Genomic DNA, 16,526 nt, shown 5'->3' on the forward strand with positions numbered 1-16,526 from the left:
GGAAAGTCACGTCTAGGGAATTCTGTGCACAGGCTAAATGTGCCAAGATTAATTACAGCTGGAAATCCTTGATAAGCAGTCTTCAAATCAGAGTTAGAACCTGGCCACATATCCTGCCTAATTGTAGGGGTGACTACAGAGGACAGGGGGACAAGTCCCCTCCTTGAAATGTTTTTCTGCTGATTTGATGGGGCTGTAGAAGTTGGCTGCTCCTGAAAGCACCATGTCTTGAATTAACATTTGGCAGTGTGTTTTGGGGCAGTCCCTCCAGCCTGGGCTGCTGCACCTTTAAGAGGAAAGAGGCCTGGAGATGTGGGAATGAAAGAGACAGCAGGGGGGTCTTGCTCCCACCTGGAGCTTTGTGATCAGGCTGCTTTGAGAGTCAGTTCTGGTTGGATCTCCAGCAAGTTATTCTGTATGCTCCATTGTTCTCCTATTAAATTAAGGGCAATAACAATATTGATTTCGTGGTCTGTAAAGGTGAAACCTGGTAAGGTGTCTGAACTATTTAGCACAGGAGATCCAGAGCAGAGTACTTGTTACCACAGTTGTCATCATCTTTGTTATGACATTTGAGGTGGGAGAGAGAAGGAAGCAACTCTTCTGTTTTTCTGCTTTTCAAACCTTCAGACTTCCTTGGAGCACACGTTTCTGCTTTCACTCACGGGCTCTTTTCCTCTATCAAACAAGGACCTGGGGGATACCTTACTCTGTGTCCCTTCTCCCCTAACATTTTGTAAAGAGATGTTACCCAGGGAGCATGAACACCCAGGGCCAGAGGGTTTCCAGCTTTAGCGGGATGTGTAGAGAAGGGCAAGGGCTGCTCACTCATCCTGCCTTGATGGTAACTAGGGGATAGATTCACGCAGGTATGGAACTCAATGCCATCTTCTTTTTGAGAAATTAGCTGACGGAGTCATGTCGTGTTCAGGCCATGGAATCCTGCAGCCAGTGTAGTAAGAGAGGTCTCCCAGAGCACACCCCTGGAGTGTGGGTTATCCTCTTCTGCCTAGTCCAGTCGCCAGGATTTACGCACCATCCCTTAGGAGATATGGGGACTGAATTCTGCCCTGGAAATCTATGAAAAGATCCATGACAATCACCTAGTAGGGGTAAGAAGCTGCTGGGGCTCGATGCTTCTGAGCCAGGGTGCCCAGTTCCAAATCCAAGGCCAGTGTAGAGGGAAGCCAAGAGTGGCCCTGATAAGCCTAAGTATCTGATACAAAAGGAATGTTTCCTGCCCCACAGGTATTGCTCTAGATGGACAACTGATCCTGCCCAGCCCCAGCATCAGCATCAGCAACAGCAGAAGAAGCAGAGAAACTTATTGTTTCTTAAAGAGAGGACCTTGCATGGCATCTCTAGGTGGTCTGCTGGGAGCCTGGGCCCTGCCCTCTGCGTATCCCTGGGTGATGGGCATGCCAACCACTGCTCTGCATTCTACCAGTACGACAGCTCCCACTGGAGCATTAAGATCATTGTGGGGCATTTGAGAGTTGGCAGAATGCACGCCATGATTAGGAATGTGGGGTCTTCAGGAGCACCTGGGTGGCTCAGTGGGTTAAGCCAGTGCCTTCGGCTCAGGTCATGGTATCAGGATCCTGGGAGAGAGCCCTGCATCAGGCTCTCTGCTCAGTGGGGAGCCTGCTTCCCCCTCTCTCTCTGCCTGCCTCTCTGCCTACTTGTGATCTTTCACTCTGTCAAATAAATAAATAAAATCTTAAAAAAAAAAAAGGAATGTGGGGTCTTCAGATCAGAGATGGGAGAAGGGAGAGGGCATAAGGAGACCATTGTGGAGCCCTACGATTGGCTCCCATCATCATATCGGGAGTTTTCTTGGTGGGAACAGAAGCACATATGAATGTATGTCCATAATGAAAAGTCTGTATTTCCAGGCCCCTTGTATTCTATTATGTGTCTTCCTTTCTTCAAATCTATAACCCAAATTATGCCCAGGCACAGGAAAATCATACTCATGGCATTGACTTCTTGGCCACCTCAAAGCAAGCATCCTACCAGCTGGCAGAGCGCTTTTTTTTTTTTTTTTTTTTTTTTAAATAGAGCATTTTTATAGAGTCCTCCAGAGGGCAGCAGAGAGCAGTCCTGGGGCACCCATGTGGAACTTGGAGAGGGTGGCGGTCCTATTCCAGACTGCGAAGGGACTACTTTTTGACTTGGGAGGGTTTGAAATTAACAGTAGAAAGGGGATGCCTCGGATTAGGGAACTTCGCAACCCTGAAAAGTAAGGGTGTCCATTAGATACAAGAAAACTTGGGAGGTTTTGGAAGTGAGCTGTTGCAGCCGGCAAATGTTTCCTGTGAGTGATTGCGTGTTGCCACTGACAAAAACACTGGGCTGAAGACTTTGTGATCTTTTAGTGACATCTGGGGAGGTGTGGCATCAAGTGTGCTTTCTAGCATCCTTGCTTTGACATTCCTCCCACTGGGCTATGGTGAACATCTGTCTGTGCTCCTGGACTTGAGAGCAGGGACTCAGTGCTATGGAAATTTCTATTTTCGAATCCCCAGTGGGGCACCTGCAACATCCTGGTAGTCAGGAAAATGTTTAGTGGACAAAGTTGAACTATCAGCGGCCAAATCTTTATAGGTATAAAGTAATCTGAAAAGACCCGCTTCCCTTTTTGAAAAAGTGTTTGGGTTGTCCCCAGATTTCTGAACACGTTCATCATTAGCTGTCACAGCATCTCTTTCTGACCATCTGGACCAATTCAGGTGGCTGGTGTCGTGGAGCAAGAGTGATTACCCCGTGGGACTCTTCTGCCAGAACAAGTACTGCTCCAGGTGGTGGTGAGGGAACAAGAGGGCAATGGGCATGGATCGCCAAGGAGCAGCCCAACCCCCAGAGAACATGCACTGTTTTCCTCTTCTCCCTCCACTCTGGTGGTCTCCTCATGCGTTAATGTTGTTCTCCAAATCCATACGTTGACATGGCTTGGAGCGGATGGCACTGGCACCCGGCAGCCCTCTGGAGTTTGCTGCTCTCCCCTCCCAGCCTGGAGGCCGGATCTGCAAGGGCAGCTTCTGCTTATAAGTGTAGGGACTGACTTGGGAGTCCTGTCCTGAAAGCAGCTCAGTCCGGGAAAGTGGGTGAGGGGAGGTAGGGTTGGAGGGTGAAGGGTAAGTGTGGGTGGGTGGGTATGTGGGGCAGGCAAGGGGGGGATCTGGGGAGATGGGAAGGGGGATTTGTTAGGGGTGGGCCTTCTGTCACACCAAACCCTCTCTTTAATAATGAGGGGACTGGGAAGGCATCTGGGGTTGAGGCCTTAAAACCTAGAGATTTCAGCAGGGGCCACGTCAGGAAGTGAGGGCTTCCAGGGATGGACTATGGAGTGGAGAACAAAAGAAAGGAAACTGGAAATAAAAAGGGCAGAAAGAGAGAAAGGACACGTGTGCACACAGTACAGGGGACCCGGGTTTGAATCTGTCTACATGGAAATCTCCGTAGCTGGGGGCATGTACATGGCCAACGTGCCATGGGAGAGAAACAGGGCCAGGCAGGCGCCCGTCTAGTCATGCCAGTGCTGAGATCTGGTAGTCCCTTGCTTCTCCTCAGCAGCCTTTCTCCTCGCTGGCTACGCTGCTTGAGAGGGAGGCCGGGAGCAAGAGTCGCTGCCATTTTATGTGGGATTTGGTGCTTGTGAGATAGGCCCTTCCACGGCCTCAGAACCATTCCTCCCTGTTTTCTTCAAGTGGGCACAGATAAATGAGCGTTTCTCACAACACTGTCTATGGGGGTCAGGAAAGCAGTTTCTACAGCCAGGTGTCCCCTTCACATTTGAAGATGGATGAGAGGAACATGCTTGGTGTGTCCCCCACCCCACACCCCTCTGTTTGGGGTTCTGACTGAAATCCCCCCTCAGGTTCCAGAGCTGAGGAGACCTGTTCCCTCACGGACTCTCACATACACTCATGGATGTGGATGCTCCGCAGGAGGGCCGGAGGGCGTGTTACCAAAGCAGCTGGGGCTCCAGAGGCTAAGCGTCTGCAGTGTGTCTGGAGGCCACGCGTGCCCACACGGGACTAAATGAAACAACTTTCCCTCCACAGGGAAAATCCGTACTCCGTACCTGACATGACTTGGTCACCCACCACTCAGGTTAGCCCTTCCTCAGTGAACAAATATTCACTGTTTCATGGAGAAGGGTGAACACGCCCCTTAATCGTGAATTTGGTATTTTTACAGCCACAGACATCTTTAATGATGTTCTATAGCCTTAACTCTCTTGGGTGTCTGGGGTTCCCAGGTGGTTTCCCGGTTTTCAGTAGCCGCACTGGGTTCTCCAAGGCTGCCTATACAGGTCACTGTGTCTGAGGATCACAAGGCTGCTCGCCCTTGCCCTACAAACAGTTTCATTTCTCTCCTTCTCAGAAGAACAGAGGGTGGATGATTTCTTTGGGGAAAGTTCAGGTTTTGCACCACTTATTCACACCCATGGACACACGCACATACATATGCTATGTCTTACGTGTCACTTGTGGAAATCTTGAAGGGGTCTGTGGGTCCCTTGAAGCTTATACAAGAATATCAGTTTAAGATGCTTTAGTTCACATGGAAACATGTTTATTATTTGTGTCTGATACTCAACATATTGGTTAACTATTCATATTTTCCTCAAAACTCCCTGTTTCAAATGCCTTTCCAACCTGTGTCATTGCACGTCTGCTGACGGCTGCCCACTGCTCTTTGACGGACGTGCCTGACAGGTGAGGGGTACAGGGTGGTCCTGGAAAGTAGGAGGCAGGTGCCAAGGTCCACAGACTTTACCATTAAGATTTCAAATTCTTCCAATGGTTTCCTGACATGTGTTTTTAAACACAGGCAGCCATGGGGGTCCCAGCTCTGATGTCCCTTCAAAAGAGAACTGGAAGGTGGGGAACCAGCTGATAGCCCTCAGCAGCAATGGCTTAGGACTCACTGCAGGGCTCGGCTTCGAGCTGCACCGAAGTCTGAGGCTCTTCCTGCCCATCCTCCCCACCACCTTTCATCACAGGGGTAGGATCTGTGCCTCCTGCTGCGTCCTCTCCCCCGACCCTTCCCTGGTGTCTCCCCAGTAAATCTCTTACACTTCTCTTTCTTGGTGTCTGTCTGGGAGGAACTGCATGGACACAGCTCTGTTCACAGGTGACATTGCTGGTCACTTGGCACAGTCCCCCACCTTCCCTTCTCTGATCCCCACCTGCAAACAGCCATCACCACTTGCCATCCCAGTTTGTCACAGAGTTAAGTTTGTTGGGTGTTGGGTTCCATCCTTCTGGCTATGCAAGTTAGCAGCGTTCATGATACCAACCCATTCAGCATCTTGTAGGGGCTGGAGGTTCCCTGGAGATGAGACAGAGTCAGGAGAGAGTCAAACACACACTTTATTTATGAATGAAAATTCTTTCCAGGATTTGAGGCTGGATAACAGAAACCTCAGGAATGAACCCTGTCCACTTACTTACAGGACTCTTCTCGAAAACCAGGTCAATGAGGTCAGCTCCTGAGTCCTCTTTTCCCAGGAGTCCTTTTAGTCCTTCCAAAAGAAAGGACATTCCAGTGCGTCTCTGAATTCTGGTGGGGGTGAGGAGGGCAAGGTTTCCTGCCCTCGGTCCCTCCCAGAAAGTTCTCCCACCCGTCAAGTACTATGGTTTGACTGTGAGTCCATGACATGAATCAGCTCCTTTCTGTGACAGAACGTAGAGGAGACATTGGCACAATACAAATAACACATTGACAGCCGCTGGATCCCACATTTTGGAAGTAACATAACAAAGATGGCCCCATAATGTCTTATATTCTATTACTACTGAACAGTATACCAAGGAAAAAGCTCAAGAGATAAACCCAGGGTGACACATTGCTGTAAGAATGAGACCCATGCATGGTGCAAATCATGGTGTTTCTCATACATGGGAGCCGACAACATTTTTATAAGTTTGGTGGGTGCCGGCCAGTAGGTCAGGGGGAGGCTTGCTGGGCCCTTGACAGGGATCTTCTGCCATATTTGAACAAGTCATGACCATCCAATAGTCTCCCTTATGGTGCGGTGATGATGCTATCCAACCACATCCCTTCAGTTACCCTGAACTGACTGGTGGCTCCCTTTGTATCAATCTCCATGAAGTCATTGCAAAAGGCTCTCTGAAGTTCCCAGCCTTTGGCTTGATTACCCGCATTGAGTGTGGGTCTTTAGAATCCCAGGGAGAACGTGCTTCTCAGCTGCCTCCATGCCTGATAAGCAGTCTGGACCCAATAGGACAGGTGAGTTAGCCAGGGCCAGTCTGGTAGGTTCCTCAAGAGTGGGAGGAGTTTTGTGTCCCCAGCTCAGAGCTAAGTACAGAGCAGGTACTCAACAAATCCTTGTTGAATTCAACACTTGCCTCTTCAATAGAGAGGATGTTTTCAATTCCTTGACACTTTCTTCTTAGGTATGTCTCATAATCATGCTGGTTCCATACTCCTGTGGAGTGAATAATCCACACACAGTACAATTCTTTATTGGAATTATGACTAATGCTTTGGGCATTGAAATTTTTTTTTTTTTTGCCCTTAAATTATGTCTTCCATTCATCTATCTGCACTGAGCTGGTTTTATTTCGTTTATTTAATCATTCCCATGCTGCTTTGCAGAATACGGCTCTAGGGTTGTTCTGGCTTATTCTGCTGCTGTACAACTTCCCCAGGCCTGTCAATGCCCTGGGAGGGTTCCAGCCTGCATGGCTGGGAAAGGCTATAAGGACTGTGGGCAGCCCTGGTCTCCCTCAATGCCACAAATGTAGCACAGGTGCACCCATTCTTCAAACCACGAAAAGGACATTCATGGATGGTACCTGAGACTTCTGCTTTCAGCCACATCTGGGGATTAAACACAAATCTAGGAGACAGAAAGAAGCTGCGTGCTCACCTGCTGGACTCCTCAAAGCTCTAGTGGGACAGGCAGGATTAAATTCATGGCTCTTGGTAGACTGTCCTGTGGGCGGGTGGGTCATCCCACCCCTTACAGATAGGTGGCCAGGGAAGCCATGGGGCAGGAAGAGAAGACTCAGACAGTCAGAAGGGAAGATATAAGGTGGCCGCCTCCCACAAGTGGGGCTGCCGGGGGCAGCCTCCGTGTTCATTGGACATCTGAGCACATGGCTTGTGCTACTAAAGGCTCAGACCACATTAGTGTCCCTGCCCTAAAATACCCCAAAAGGCCAGCACAGGGAGTTCCTATGTTTCTCTTCCTTGATGGCATCTTCAGCTGGGGGACTTGGCCTGTTAACCTCTGATGGAGAGAGGCAGGCTTTGACATGAAGTCCTCTGCTCTGTCAAAGACCAAGATGTTCCAGAAGAAGGAAAGTACTTGTGGTTTTAGGATAAATCAGAGAATGTTTGCTATGGATATTGACACATGTTAGCAGTTGCTACTCTCCAGGACCTGGGTATTAAGTCACTGGACTTGTTATTCCGATTCTTTTTGATACCACCAATTTTTGGTGAAGCAAACAAAAAACTCGTACAATTCTCGAACCATTGAATGTTAAAAGGGATACTTAAGTTATTTTGTTCAGCCCCATGGTTTCATAGATAACAAAAGAGGCTCAGATAGATTAAGTGTGGCCCGGGCCTCCCGATTCTTGGTCTGTAGCAGACATTAGCTAGCATGAGTGGACATATTCTGTCACACTGGTCACCCAGAACAGCCCGTAGGGACATAATGCAGATGAAGCCGAGCTTTTCAATCTCAGGATGTTTCTGTGCACTGAAAGATTGAGGTGCCTAAAGGAAGGCATCCATGCTTCCTTTTCACAGATGCTTAGAAGACGGAGTTAAATCTTTCCTTCGGATTTTACGTCGTTCCTTCTTTCGTTCACCCTGTCGAGAGAAGGTTGATGTGAGGTTGATGTGAAGACCAGCGAAAGGAGGGGAATGTGCACATGGCTGTGGACAGCTTCACTGAAGTAAGACAGGGGCTCCAGGCAAATCCAGGTGCTACAGGATTCCTCCTGGAATGAGCCCCCACTTACACAATTTTAGAATTATGGCATGGATTGCAGGGAAAATCAAGCCCAGCCTCGCCGTTTTACAAGCCCAGAGAAGTTCAGTGATTTGCCTTGGGTCACACAGTGTGGGAGATGACAAAGTCATAGAAGAATCCAGGTTTTGTTTTTTAACTCAGGATGGGACATTTTCCCTAAAACATTCTAACTTTTTTTTTTTTTTTTTTTTTTTTTTTTTTTACAAGACCCAGTGTGAGGGTGTTTTTGATGGTTTCTAGATCAAGGCATTATCCATGCATGAAGTTGAAGCCAGACACAGATGGTGGTGGCCGCCCCCGCTGAGGACCTGTGGTCTAGGAGAGCATGTTGGAGTAGAAGCTGAAGCTCTCGGTCATGGTCTTGGAGTCGCTGCGAGAGGAGCCATTGGAGGCCAGGTCCTGGGACGAGGGTATGGCCTTTGGACCATCCTCCAACTCCTCCTCGTGGGCCCCCACCACTGTGGAGACGGTGGTCTCCAGGCGGCTGACCTTATACACGCTGCCCTGGGTTTGGAGGTAACGGGTGGATTTCATTTCGAGCCCCTCGTAGTCGCCGGCACTGATAAAGGGGCAGCACCGGAAGGCATGCTTGAAGCCCAGACGGAACCTGGCAAGAGAGCAGATGGAGAGGTGACCCTTGGGGACAGCCTGCTCCCAGAGGACATTCCCACCACTGTCTCAGCTCTTGCACACATGCGCATACCTGAGCATGACTCTCTTTTACTGGGTTTATATTGACAGCCGAAGACATTGAGCCAAAGCAATTTGAAGGCCAGTCATGAAGGCAGAATTCAGGACCAGACCCCAGGCTCGTGTGAAATTCCTGTTTTGACTGAGGATGACCCCGGAACTCTGCTGCTGCCCGCCGTACCTCGGCGCACGCTGGATCTCCTCAACACTAACAAAAGCGCTCCCCAAGTGTTTGCTCTGTGCTCGGTGCTGTGCTCATCAGCGGGCAGGAAACCCATACGTTAGAACTCCTTTCCCTCAATGAGCTCGTGGACTGAGGCTTACTTCAATCACGTCCCTTCCATGTGCCTCAGTGTTCCTGTTTGATAAACTGGGAGAATCAGCCTTTACTTAGACATACTGGGATATTTAATATTTAACCCAAGAGCACTTGGGCAAAGTCATCAGGCTCTTTGACGGAGGTGAATCTGTGCGTTAACTTAACAGAGAGCATCTGGACACAGTCAAGAGAATCCTGCCCCCAAATTCACAGCACCTGAGTGTCTCATTCACAGAAGGCACTTTGTAGGCTGATGACAGAAAGCTAGAAAGACTGTGACAAATATTTCATTCCTCCTCCTGGCCCTTCCTCCTTTCCGATCTGAGGGACTGAGCTGCTGGGGACTCTGCACATCAACCCGAATTCCCTATTGCTGACCACCGTTCCTGATGGGCTCCCCCTTCTCTTGCTTGTCCAAGGTTGGCTGCTTCTGCCAGGACAGCTCTCCCGGCCGGTGTGGCCAAGTCCTGAATCAGGGCCTTTTGCTTACCCTGTCCTGCCGAAACTACCAGAAAAAACTGGGGAAAGCTACCCAAATTGTGTGATGGGGTGGATGGGAAGAGAGAAGTGAGAGACCAGTGAAGGGAAAAGATGCTCTGTGGAGAATGCGCTCTGGGGCCAGCAGTGTCTCTGTGTGTGCTGACTCTCTCTGCCTCCCTTTCTCCCCCTCTCTGAACATACAGACACTGTGCGCAGGTCCGTAGGGCTGACTGGCTAAACTCCCAGGCTGTGAACTGGCTGCGGCCCACAGACCTCTTCATATGCATGCATCACAGAGGTTTGTTTTAATGTGCACCCCAAACCCCCACAACCTTAGTTGCAAGTGTTCAAAGGTCAGAAGACCTCACACAAAAATATGGATTTCTGGTTCTTCTTGGAAAAGGGGAAAAAAAAAAACACTCTGGGTTGGTAACTAGTAAGGATTGGGCAGTGTGGTCATTTTTTTGCCGCAGTCCCTCCCGCTCCCTCTTGCCTCACAGAGGTTCTGCTCAGTTAGGCTGGGCACTTGGGTGCTCAGGAGCTCCAGAGATAGATCTTGCTGCCCCTGAGCGAGTGCGGAGCAAGGCCCTCACCTGTCGTTGAGGCAGCAGTAGATGATGGGGTTGTACATGGTGGAGCTCATGGCCAGCCACATGACCGCCAGGTAGACCTGTTGAATGAACTTCTCCAGGTAGAGGTCGGGGTTGATGTAGGGCAGGAGGAAGAAGACGTGGAAGGGCAGCCAGCAGATGGCGAAAGTGCACACCACGATGATCATCATCTTGACCACCTGGCAAGAGCGTGAGATGGGTGAGACCCGCAGCACGTCTGCCTCTTCTCGACACTATGCTCTCTGCCCTCCTACCCCTTCACCACAAGGACCATTTTTACATGGGACCATGGGACTTGGATTATGACAGTAGTTCTCAGAGTATGACTCCAGAACCCGCTTTGGGAACCTGTCAGAAATGGGAATTCTGGGATCCTATCCCGCACTCACAGACTCAGAAACCTGGGGGGTGAAAGCCAGATTTCTGTGTCTGACAAGCTCTTCAGATGATTTTGAGACGCACTCAACTTTGAGAACCTCTGTGTTATGTCATCCTTCTGGGCGGGGACTGGAGCCGAGGGAGGGCAGACCCGGGGGAATGGGGGTTCTGGGGGACAGATCCAGGAAGGGGCAGGAGGCAGCAGGGGTGCAGGAGGGGGAGCGAAGGGCCAGGACAGTATCTGGGCAAGGGAGGGAAGGGAGGGTTCTGGAAAGCTGCAGCTAGGAAGCACCCGATGGCTAAAGGGGATTTCAGAGGTTTTTATGAATAGTGGGGGGATGTAACCTGTTCCTTTTTAGCGGCCATGAAATCTTCAGAGAAAAACTAACTAGCATCCACACAATGAAATACTATGTAAAGAAGTACAAAAGAGAAAAAAATGAGAAAACCCTTGATTTATTGGTTTTCAAAAATCTTATAGACACTGTTAAGCAAAAGAAGTGAGGGGAAAAGAATATAAAAAAAGAATATGTATTGTGTAACAACGAAAAGAATATATATTTATTTGGCTTATAGGTGCATTGTAATATTTGGATGGATTAATAACAAATAACAGTGGTTACCATAGTGTGTGTGTGTGTGTGTGTGTGTGTGTGTGCATGTTACTAGCTTGACAGGTTGCCAGTTACTCTTTCTTTTTCTTTTTTCTTTTTTTTTTTTTAAGATTTTTATTTATTTATTTACCAGAGAGAAAGAGAAAAAGAGAGAGTGAGAGCACAAGCAGGGGAAGCGGCAGGCAGAGCAAGAAGCAGGCTCCCCGCTGAGCAAGGAGCCCGATGCGGAATTCGATCCCACGACCCTGGGATCATGACGTGAACTGAAGGCAGATGCTTAACTGACTGAGCCACCCAGATGTCCCATCATTTATGCTTAAAGCAAGAGGGAAATAGCTTCTGCCTGTACAGGCAGGCCCAGGTTACAAACACAGTGAAGAATGACATCTTCCCGCCGCCTCCCTACACCCCGCCCTCCCCTCCACTGTTCCACAGACCCAGGGATGTCTCATGCCTGTGGAGGTTCTGGGGCTCAGTGCCTGCCAGTCTGTCGCCCGAGCCAAGGCGGGTCGGGGCTGCTTGCTCTTCCCTTACCTTGCGCTTGGCAGACACCTGCTCATGGTAGCGGTCTGAGGAGTCCCCAGGGATCTCGCTGGCCCACAGCGTGATGCCCACCACGGTGTACGCATAGCCGATCACCAGCAGGGGAAGGAAGTAGATCAGCACAGTCACGCAGATGTGGTACCTGCAGCAAGCAGCATGGGAGCCGTCAGTCTAAGAAACGACAGGGGCGGCCAAGGCCTGGCAGCTCCCTTTCTCAGCATTCAGATGGCAAGGCACACCCAGGGAGGCTTGCCACCTGCACTGAATGGTTGGGTGACACAAAAATGGGTAAACTAGAGAAAACTCTCTCCATAACTGAGATTCCTGTTGAGATTGAAGAGAAGAATAAACACTGATGAAAGGGGACTGAATTCATTGTATACCCATGACAATTTTAGTTGATAGCAAGTTCATATTCCCCACATTCTCCCTCCAAAAAAATGCAACCTGAGGATGCATTAATAGAAGTATAGTCTCTGGAATGCAGGAGGTGTTCGTACCACTCAGTTTATACCAATCAGATTACAGTTAGGTTCAGTTTTGGTGCAGGAGTGTGGACCAACTTGTACATTCAGACAAGAATCACTAGAGGGTTGGCGAGCTCTCCTCACCCATTCTGTATGACCAGTGGCTTTCCAGGTGTAAGAATAATTAGCTTGGAGGAGAGAGATGAAATTTATTTTACAACTAGGATCAGTGGGTGAAAGCCACAAAGTACAAGCCACTTCTAAGCCTGGCCCTTAAAAACCTATCTCCGGATGAATGCTTCCCAGGTCCCTTCCCACACCAGCTGACTTGAGTTTGACTGAAACAGGGGCAGGAAAGAAACCTTTGTCATGTTAAACCATTGAGATTTTGAGGTTTGTTACAATAGCATAACTTATCCTATTCTGTTTAAGGCAGCGTCTTCCAAAATAGGAGACTCAAATATATATATATATATATATATATATATATATATATATATATATATAAAATATACATATGTATACATATATATATATATATATATATATATTTTGAATTTTGAGAAAGGATATTTTTCTCAAGGGGTCCTTGACATGTCTGGCTGGTTGTAACCCCTTTCTCCTGACACGAGTCTGACACAGAGGCTCAGTGTCCTGATAGTAATAATCAGTGGGAATTGTCATAGTTTTGGGGCATTCACTCTAGATCACTGTGCTAATAATAATGTATGGTATTCAGGTAGTTAGATTTTATTTAGTGAGGAGCACAATGCCAAGCACTTAACCACCACTGTCCTATTTGATCCCGAAAACAAATGATTAGGAGGCTACAATCATAATCCCATTTTGTAGACCAGGAAACTGAAGTTTAGAAAGGAATGAAATTTTCCAAATATCCAGCTGCTAAAAAGAGGAGCTGGGATAAGAAAGCCGGACTGTGACCCCAGAACCAGCTTCTTGTCACTAGAGAAAAGTCACCCGATGGTATTTTCTTCCACTCTGTTTATGCTTATTCTCTGATTTTTTCCCCCAATAAGGAAAACCCACTTAATTTACTTCATTTCTGTCCTTTATCAGTACTATGTTTTCAATCACTTTTTTGCCGCACAGCTTTACTACTTATTCAGCCTCCTCTGAGTATTAAAATTTGCAACTTGAGGACCCTGGGAGAATTCTTAAGTAACACAGCATAGACTCAGCAACACAGGGGGCTGAGCGTGTCCCTTTTGTGTCTCATCAGGCTGTTCGGGGGCCCCTCAATTGTCACCTCGTCTGGGAGCCTCTGGGTTCTCCAGCCACCAGAGCAGAGAGCGCACCCTGAGTTTCCTACCTGATCCCGACCTCTCCTCCCACTCGCTGTAGAGGCCACTTGGAGATTTGGGGGCATGGAGACCCTGGGAACCACCAGGAGGCACCTGCTTCTGCTACCCGGAATACTAGTCCTTCATGCAGACTGACACTTAGTTGGCATGCAAAACACTTAGCTGAGCTTTGTGGGGCCAGCGCCTCAGAGCATTGGGTGAGGGACAGGATGGGAGGATCCTGCAGTCGTCACCTGTGCTCCTTACCCTGGACCACCGGTTCCCAAACTGGAGCCAGCTTCAAAATCACCTGCATGGCTTGTTTGAACACAAAGGGCTCCGCCACGCCTAGACTTTCCCACTTGGCAGGTCTGGGGTGCGCCTGAGAATCTGCATTTATTGTATTATTTATTTATTATTTTTTAAAGAGTTTATTTATTTTGAGAGAGAGAGAGTGCATGGGCATGGGGGAGGAGCAGAGAGAGAGGGACAAACTGACTTCCTACTGAGCAGGGAGGCTGCCATGCGGTTTGATCCCAGGACCCTGAGAACATGACCTGAGCCAAAGTCAGATGCTTACCCCAACTGAGCTGCCCAGGCGCCCCCTGAGAATCTGCATTTATAACAAATTCCCAGGCCACGCTGCTGCTGCTGGTCCAGGTTCTGACTTTGAGAAACACTGCCCTAAACCGACGGTTCTCAAGCCTGGAATCATGAGTATCCCCACGGGAGCTTTTAAAATGATCAGTGCTCAGAGACGCACATTTAATTGGCCTTGAGTGTAGAAACAGGAAACCACAGTGGAGAAAATTCTCCAAGTTATTCTGGCACATGGTTATCCCTGAGAAGCACTGTTTCAAGTCCAAGGTCTGCAAGCCTGTTGGAACCCCATTGTTGGAGATTTATGACTTCACTGAAGTGTGAGTTAACCATGTTTCTTAGTTTCTGTAGCTGGTGCTTTGACGTCTGGGCCTTGCTGACCTGAAAGGACAGTCCCTCCTTGTGCTAGCTGGTTCCCAGAGATAACTCAGGCTGGTGTGACTCTCATCTACACCCTAGCCAACCCAGCGCCCATCCCCCCTCCCCCCACCTGTTTTCTCAGGGGCTCTTACGCCGTGGGATGCTCTCTGGCTGCCACGATCACCCCAGGGCCACCTTGGGCAGTGAGGGGCGCCGAACCATGGAAATGATTCAAAATGTCCAATTCTAAGCCTGTTTACCCTGCCTCACCCATTCCTTCTCTGAAACACACAATTAAGTCTTTCCTGAAGTCCCCCCAAGCTCTCTCTCTGCCTGTGGCCCTGCGTCCTGGGAACTATGAGTAATAAATTACTTTTTCAATAGCAATCGTGTCCTCATCTTTTGGCCTCGCCATACCTGAATAGAAAATAAACTTGCACTTTAAAACAAAGTGCCCTTTGAAAAATCAAAGATCAGATCAGACCATTAGGAAAATACTAAACGGATCAGTAAACATAACTTATCAGACTTTTTTTTCCCCCAAGTAGGGCATGGAGCCCAATGCGGGGCTTGAACTCACAACCCTGAGATCAAGACCTGCGCTGAGATCAAGAGTCGGACCCATAACTGACTGAGCCACCTAGGAGCCCCCAGCCTCTTTTTCTTTCTCACTCTCTCTCTCTCCCTTCCTTCCTTCCTTCCTTCCTTCCTTTCTCTTTCTTTCTTTCTTTTTAAAGAAGGAAAAGTGGCTTTCTTATTTATTTGTAAACAACAAAAAGTATGGACTTAATTTCAGTTAAAAAGTATTATAATCAGGTAGAGCACTAATATGTCCATTCTAGAACAGGAATAATGAAGAATAACATAGAATAATGAAGAATAACATTTATTTAATTGACAGCTATTCCACTTCTAGATGTATACCCAGATGATTTGGAAGCAGGAAAGCATCTACTCACACAGATGCTTGGGCACCAAGGTTCCTAGCAGCACTATTCTCCGTAGCCCAAAGGTGGAAATAACCCAAATGGACCCTCAAACGTTGAATGGATAAACCAAATGTGGTATATAATTGATGGTGGAATATTATTCAGCCATAAAAAGGAATGAACGTCTGATACCTGCTACAACATGGATGAAACTTGCAAACATCATGATAAGTGAGTAAGCCGGACACAAGAGGACAAACAGTATATGATTCCACTAAATATCTAGAATAGGCACATTCATAAAGACAGAAAGTGGAATAGAGGTTGCCAGGGGCTCAGAGGAGGGAATGGGATAATAGGTACAGAATCTGGGATAATGGAAAAGTTCTGGAAATGGATTGTGGTGACGGTTGCAACAACACCGTGAATGTACAGTAGTAAATTTTATGTTAAAATATTTTATCGCAATAAATTTAATTTAAAAAGTCCGTTAAGAACATTTTAGTGGAGCTGGGGTCTTAGATCTCCTGAAGCACAGTCTTCTGCTCCCTCCAGGAACCCCTCAACAACCTCCCTCTCCAAAATCGTTAAAAAACACCCCAAACCAACCTGTAGGTTTGACTCTTAGAAGGATCAGAGGTTAAATGCATCCCCCTAAATCTTGCTCAGATAAACCCCTTTTATGTATTTATTTTATTTTTTTAAAAAGATTTTATTTATTTAATTGACAGAAAGAGACACAGCGAGAGGGGGAACACAAACAGGGAGAGTGGGAGAGGGAGAAGCAGGATCCCTCTGAGCAGGAAGCCTGATACGGACGGGGCTTGATCCCAGGACTCTGGGATCATGACCTGAGTCGAAGGCAGAGCCTTAAAGACTGAGCCACCCAGGCACCCAAGATAAACCACTTTTATGTAGAAATTGCAAACACTCAATTTAAACAATGTCTCAGTTATCAAAATTTCTAAATGGCTCTCAGTCAAATAAATGAAACTCCATCAGTAGAAAATATGAAAATAAATACATTTGTCCCATCTTGACACTTTCTTGGAGAAATTTTATCATATCCTTGTAGTTAATTGGAGATAATCCTGTCTTGTAATTTTTTTTTTTTTTTTTTGCCAAAATCATTATTTTAGGGAGCGGGCCAATGGAACCTTGTGTAATCCTATTATGTGTGGCTCTGTGCTATTGCTTGGCTTTCAACTCCGATA

The 16,526-nt window shown here is 47.8% G+C and overlaps 1 protein-coding gene across 4 annotated transcripts in view; it reads right to left on the reverse strand.

Moving 5' to 3' along the window:
* Window positions 1-5,363: 5,363 nt before the first annotated feature.
* TACR1 (tachykinin receptor 1) overlaps window positions 5,364-16,526 on the reverse strand; it is a 170,005-nt gene continuing 158,842 nt past the window's right edge. For 3 of the 4 annotated variants that reach the window (XM_045079074.1, XM_004742277.2, XM_004742279.2), the window contains 3 exons: window positions 11,647-11,797; window positions 10,103-10,299; window positions 5,364-8,627 (listed from right to left, as the gene is read on the reverse strand). In XM_045079074.1, the coding sequence (XP_044935009.1) occupies window positions 8,336-8,627; window positions 10,103-10,299; window positions 11,647-11,797 (640 nt within the window). In that variant the 3' untranslated portion in view covers window positions 5,364-8,335. The remainder of the gene's footprint in view (window positions 8,628-10,102; window positions 10,300-11,646; window positions 11,798-16,526) is intronic. The other variant, XM_004742278.2, reaches the window with a different exon arrangement.

The sequence above is a fragment of the Mustela putorius genome, unplaced genomic scaffold, assembly GCF_011764305.1.
Source record: "Mustela putorius furo isolate JIRA1106 unplaced genomic scaffold, ASM1176430v1.1 tig00000281_pilon_pilon_pilon, whole genome shotgun sequence".
In the NCBI taxonomy this organism is placed as follows: Eukaryota; Metazoa; Chordata; class Mammalia; order Carnivora; family Mustelidae; genus Mustela; species Mustela putorius.